Here is a 6,000-nt window from a genome sequence, read left to right as displayed (position 1 = left end):
AATGTATCTGATCCACAGTAGTCCGTGTTGAATAGTTTGCCGACGTGAGCGGCGTTCGGCCCGGGCATTAGGGAGTGAGGGCGTTTGGCGTACAGGTCCAGAAAAACGTTGGGCTTCGTATGCTGTGCTGTGGTTCCTTTAGAGTTGATTGTCCAGTGTTTTAGCCTCACCTTCTGCTAGCACAAGCCGTGGATGTTCTAACACGGGTCGGTCTGCCGGACTCCAATTCAGTCTCAACTCTCCCCCCCCGCCCCCAAACCCCCTGAACGCTTCCCCTCCCGTCCCGTCCAATCCGTCACCGCCCTCAGCTGCTGCCAGACATCAGGTTAATGGCTTGTTCCAGTTTGTGTCGCAGCTTGTGTTTGCGACAGTAACCGTCTCTGTCCAGCGCTGTCAAAATCTGAGAGAGAGGGGAAGAGAGGGAGAGGCCATTAACTGAAGGCCGAACCCATGTAATAATTCAATATTCGACATCGTTCTAAAGCGTGAGAGTTTGCGGACGCTCACTGGAGCTCGTAATGACAATGATAAATGACCTCATCAGACAAGGCACCGCACATTTGTCAAGATCAAACCACTAATACAGAAACAACATTTGCATTTCAATTCAGATCTCATGTGCATCTTTAAACTACCGTTATGGCAATTTGCACGACCACCACCAGGATTTATGTTTCTCGTGATATTACAAACTTTTTGACTTTAAGGCTTCTGCAAGTCAACATAATAAAAATGACACTCTTCAAAAATGTGCATATGCTTGATTCTTAATACTGTGTTACCTGAATGATCCACAGCTGTATTTTTTGTTTGGGGACAGTTGTTCATAAGTCCCTTGTTTGTCCTGAACGGTTAAACTGCCCGCTGTTCTTCAGAAGAGTCTTTCAGGTCCCACAAATTCTTTGGTTTTTCAGCTTTTTTGTGTATTTGAACCCTTTCCAACAATGACTATATGATTTTGAGATCCATATTTTCACACTGAGGACAACTGAGGGACTCATATGCAACTATTACAGAAGGTTCAAACGATTGCTGAGTACTGCCCTTCAGAAGCTACTTGCATGTTTCCCAGAAGACAAAATAAGTTCAATTTCCCCCATCTTCAAATTCAAAAAGTTTTCACCCCCTGCCTCATAATGCATTGTTTGCTTCTGAATCATCAGTGAGCGTTCGAACCTTTTGTAATCGTTGCACATGAGTCCCTCAGTTGTCCTCAGTGTGAAAAGATGGATCTCAAATTTATAGCTATTGTTGGAAAGGGTTCAAATTCACAAAAATACTGAAAAACCAAAGAATTTGTGGGACCTGAAAGATTCTTCGGAAGAACAGCAGGCAGTTTAACAACAAGGGACTCATGAACAACTATCATTAAACAAAAAAAACACAGCTGTGGATCATTCAGTTAACAACACAGTATTAAGAATCAAGCATATGTAAAGTTTTGAAGGGTCATTTTTTTTATAAATTCAACTATTATTTTCTCTTGTGGACTATATGTAAATGTCTTTTATGTGAAATATCTTATTCAGGTCAGTACTAAATAAAAAAAAAACATGCATTTTATATGATCCCTCTTATTTTGGTAAAATAATTAACATTTTACAGATTCTGCAAGATGTATGTAAACTTTTGACTTCAGCTACATATATTTATAGTATACTTATTATTTAAAATGATGAAATTGGGTATTATTGCCTTGATATCTGACTGAATAGTTGTTTAACAGAGATGGCGCTTAAATCACAAACTGAAAAACCAACCACTTTATACTTTAAACCCCATCAAACACTTGACTCTTGCATGATACCATGCTGGTATTCGGTGTAAAAGTGTAACATTTAGAACGGGATGCAAAATAGAGCCGCAGGTCTCACCTCTTCCTTGTACTTGTTGATGTAGAAGTACAGTTCACTGAGCGCGCTCAGCGTGTTGAACTCGTTGCCATGGAGACGGGACTGCTCTACTAGATAGGCATCCATGTCCTGATCACTGATACTTGGCATCTTGCTGATGTCTCGGTAATATCTTGAAAACACACACACACACATAAATACCCTGGTTAAAAATCATCTACTTTGTATTGTAAATGAACAGTTTGGAGTTAATCTACTGGAGAAAATCAAAGCTAAATTGATAAATTCCAGTTCATGCAGCATAGTAAAAGACTGTAGGGCAAATGACTAATTAGTGGCATCTACTAAGGCAAGTACATTATTATTATTGCTTACAGGAAACAAAAAAAGGAATCAAATGATGACCGCTATAGACACAAGTCTGGAACAACTTGAAGGTGAGTAAATAATGACAGAGCTGTCATTTTTGGGTGAACTAAAAATCACTATCCTTGCAGGTTTTGTACCTGCTATATACAGTCTTCCTAGATGTTAATTACTAGGCTATACCAATAAGATTTGTGTTTTTTTGAGGCAGGTATTTGTACCTCTCCACCCAGCTCTTGTAGTTGGGGATGTCTTTAGCATAGAGGAGCTTGTTTGACGGAGAGTCTTTGCCTAGGCGATGCTCAGATGTCGAGCAGGAGTCCATGAAGGTCTGAGCCACCACTGACAGACAGGCGTCTGTAATACTGTTCTTGTGGATGTCAAAGACAAACTGAGGGTTTTTTATCACGTTGACCCAAAACCGCAGAGGAAGGCTGGTTTAGAAACACAGAGAGAGAGAGAGAGAGAGAGAGAGAGAGAGAGAGAGAGAGAGAGAGAGACAATAAAATCTGATTACGTCCAAAAAGCTTTTTAGTGATTGTGGTCTATATTGCATCGTACTAAAATACATTATATTTCAATTGCTCTGAGAGCGTACTGCCTTTACCAGACAAATGCAACTGAACTGGCAACCCAGCAGGGCTTCAAAACAATGGGAACAGATGCTACTGAAAATGAGGTCAAAGACAGGAAGTGCTCAGTATCTCACCAGTTGCTCTTCCAGGTGTGCCGTACGTCCGGGTCAGTGATCTGTCTCTTGTCTGCCTGCTCATCCAGGAAATCAAACATGTATTTGATGGCCAGCGGGAGAGCGCTGCCACGATGAGCTGTGCTGAACACCGTCTCAAAAAGATCGTCCACAAACTTCTGCAGTGTGCCCTATAAACATGACACAAGAGAGTTTACAACATGCTTCGGCTAAAACGTCTAATGATACATGAGGAGTTTTGAGGTACAACACACACATTTTATTTTTTAAATAAAATGCTAATTGATGTGTTTTGAATCTTTAATGTTATGGATATGAAATGATTTTTAAACAGATTGTTCCAACAAGCAGTCTGCTTCATGCAAAGAGTTCACTGCAAAATAAAACAATTGCAAAAAATCTGTAGGCTTTTATTTTTGCAGTGCAATACAAAGTCACACATTTTTGAAGAACTGTGTCCATTGTTTGTGGCTCAGAATTCTGACTTAAAATTGCACAAGAAAAAAGTCTGCGAGTTTCTATCTTTGGAATTGCGAGAGTTGCCAGCAAAAAGTTAGAATTGTTAGATAAAACGTAAGCATGGAAAACCATTTCCGCCACTCAATAAAAAAATAAAAAAGGTATTTGCGACAATTTCTCTCACAATTATGACTTTTTCCTCACAATTGCGTGATACAAACTCACAACTCTGACCTTTTTTCTCAGAACTGCGAGTTTTTATCTCTGGATTTTCAAGTTTGTACCTCCCAGTTCTGACTTTTTTAATTAATATTTAAAAAAAATAAAAATAACAAGATATGAAACTCACAATTCCAGAGAAAAGAAACAGAAATCAGAATTGTGAGAGATACTCATTACACCAACTCACAATTGCAAGTTTATATCTAAAAATTCCGACTTTGTAACTTGCAATTGCAAGTTTATCTCACAGTTCTGAGAAAAAACTATTCAGACAACAAGAAAAAAAGTCAGAATTGTGAGATAAAATGTTGCTATTACCTTTTTTATTCTTTATTCAGTGGTGGAAATGGGCTTCCATAGTAAAATAGCAATATTGTGATTATTACAATTTAAAAATAGCTGTATTCCATTTGAATATATTTGTTACAGTCTATACTGTCACTTTTAATCAATTTAATGCATCCTTGCTGATTAAAATTATTTTTTTAAACCCTTCTGGGTGCAAACTTTTGAATGGTTGATTCTAATGATAAATAATAACAGAAGCTTCTTTTTTTGGCTAAGTACACTGTAATGTATAGCCTTGAGTGGTTCATTGCTTAAAAAAACACACACACACACACACACACACACACACACACACACACACACACGTTATCTGTATAGGATGATGTTTATGTACCTTGGTAGCCAGTAGGCGTGTGAGGTAAATCTCAGACACCATCTTGCTCCCGCGGTCTCCCTCCCGCTGGTCTGCGTGCTCATGGTTCTTCACCAGATGCCAGAGTTTGGTGCCTGTCTCCTGGTCAGGGGTGATCATGGGAGCCCTGGATCGAAGGCTGTCTGGACTACTGGACGTCCTCAGTAGGCTCTCTATGCACATGTGGATATATAATCTACATTAGCATATATTTCAATCCGCTTCTTAAAAATACATTGCAATTTACATCTTTGTACATCTAAACGGTTTCTGAATCATTATCTTCCTAATAGCTGTCTCAAAGCCTAGTGAGCCGAATCAGCGTTTACTGTTTACAAGTACAGATGTCTAAATAAACATCATTATGACTGAAATGGATCCTCCTGCAGTTAGTGACTGATTTCAGACATCCTAAACATTGAGAGCATGTCTATGATATCCAGATTTGCTAGGTTTTGAAACACAGCCTACAGTATGAACTTACACTAAATGATTTTCAGCCAAGAATGGCTGGAGAAAAGATCTTAGATTGCCATCTGAGCCAAACATGCTCCATGTGGCATGACAGAAAATGCGAAAAAAATCCATGATATATTAAACAAACATGGCTAAAGCAGAGGATCATGTGGCGTAAAGCGATCCGAGAGACTGCGGCTTACCGTATCGACTGAGAGAGCGAGTGAACGTGAAGGAGTTGGCGATGTTGTAAGCGGATACTTGCTTCTGAACCAAAGCCACCAAAGACCCATCTGTCACCTGAGATGGAAAATGAGAACTATAAAAAAAGCATCTCCATTTTTGTACAACACACGACAAGCATTTGTAAATTTGCATCGCATAATGGAGCAGCTGCCAGGAAACGTTGTTTAACCTGGTAGTGCGCCAATGTGTTCAGTCTCTTCCAGTCGCTCTCGATCTTTGTGGTGACATCTTCATCCTGGAGGATGATTCTGGTTAGTCGACCCTGGCGCCATTCTGGAGAAGGACAAAAAAAATGATCGATGTGTTGGATGATGATGTTTCTGAAGTATCAAAGATAAAACTTTTGCAATGGTTTCCACACTACCTCTAATAGTCAACGTGACATCAAAAATGTCCCTATTACTGGTCTTACTGTGCACAGTTCACAAGAAAACAAAACTGTTTTCACACTCCTTCATCAAAATGCAAAAAAAACTGTCTAAAATGAGAAAGGTCACTCAGGTGGTGCAGAATTATGCTAATCAAATATAAAGTTTGTCAAGCCCAGTGCATTAGACAGATGAACAAACAGAACTGTAGATAGACAGATAGATAGATAGATAGATAGATAGATAGATAGATAGATAGATAGATAGATGGATAGATAGATGGAGAGATGGACAGACAGACAGAACGATAGACAAAGAACGACAGACAGAAAAACGACACATCGAACGATAGACATAGATAGATAGAACGATAGATAATTCATAGAATGATAGAATGATTGACAGACAGACAGATAGATAGATAGATAGACAGAACGACAGAAACGATGATAGAACGATAAACAGACCATTACATAAAATAGAACGATAGAACAATAGACAGAACAATAAATAAAACAATGGATAAAATGACAGATAGACAGAACGACAGATAGATAGAACAGATAGATAAATAGACAGAGAACGAGAGATGATAGATAGATAGATAGATAGATAGATACA

The 6,000-nt window shown here is 38.9% G+C and overlaps 1 protein-coding gene across 1 annotated transcript in view; it reads right to left on the bottom strand.

Moving 5' to 3' along the window:
• Nucleotides 1–256: 256 nt before the first annotated feature.
• The window catches only part of plxna3 (plexin A3), a 209,301-nt gene continuing 203,557 nt past the window's right edge, over nucleotides 257–6,000 (bottom strand). The window contains exons 26-32 of the mRNA XM_051117011.1: nucleotides 5,181–5,284; nucleotides 4,969–5,065; nucleotides 4,292–4,482; nucleotides 2,929–3,098; nucleotides 2,441–2,653; nucleotides 1,875–2,025; nucleotides 257–400 (exon numbers count right to left, since the gene is read on the bottom strand). Coding sequence (XP_050972968.1) covers nucleotides 305–400; nucleotides 1,875–2,025; nucleotides 2,441–2,653; nucleotides 2,929–3,098; nucleotides 4,292–4,482; nucleotides 4,969–5,065; nucleotides 5,181–5,284 — 1,022 coding nt within the window. The 3' untranslated portion in view covers nucleotides 257–304. The remainder of the gene's footprint in view (nucleotides 401–1,874; nucleotides 2,026–2,440; nucleotides 2,654–2,928; nucleotides 3,099–4,291; nucleotides 4,483–4,968; nucleotides 5,066–5,180; nucleotides 5,285–6,000) is intronic.

The sequence above is a fragment of the Labeo rohita genome, chromosome 8, assembly GCF_022985175.1.
Source record: "Labeo rohita strain BAU-BD-2019 chromosome 8, IGBB_LRoh.1.0, whole genome shotgun sequence".
In the NCBI taxonomy this organism is placed as follows: Eukaryota; Metazoa; Chordata; class Actinopteri; order Cypriniformes; family Cyprinidae; genus Labeo; species Labeo rohita.
Note: the sequence above shows the minus strand (reverse complement) of the source record. Positions and strands in the feature narration are given on the sequence as shown.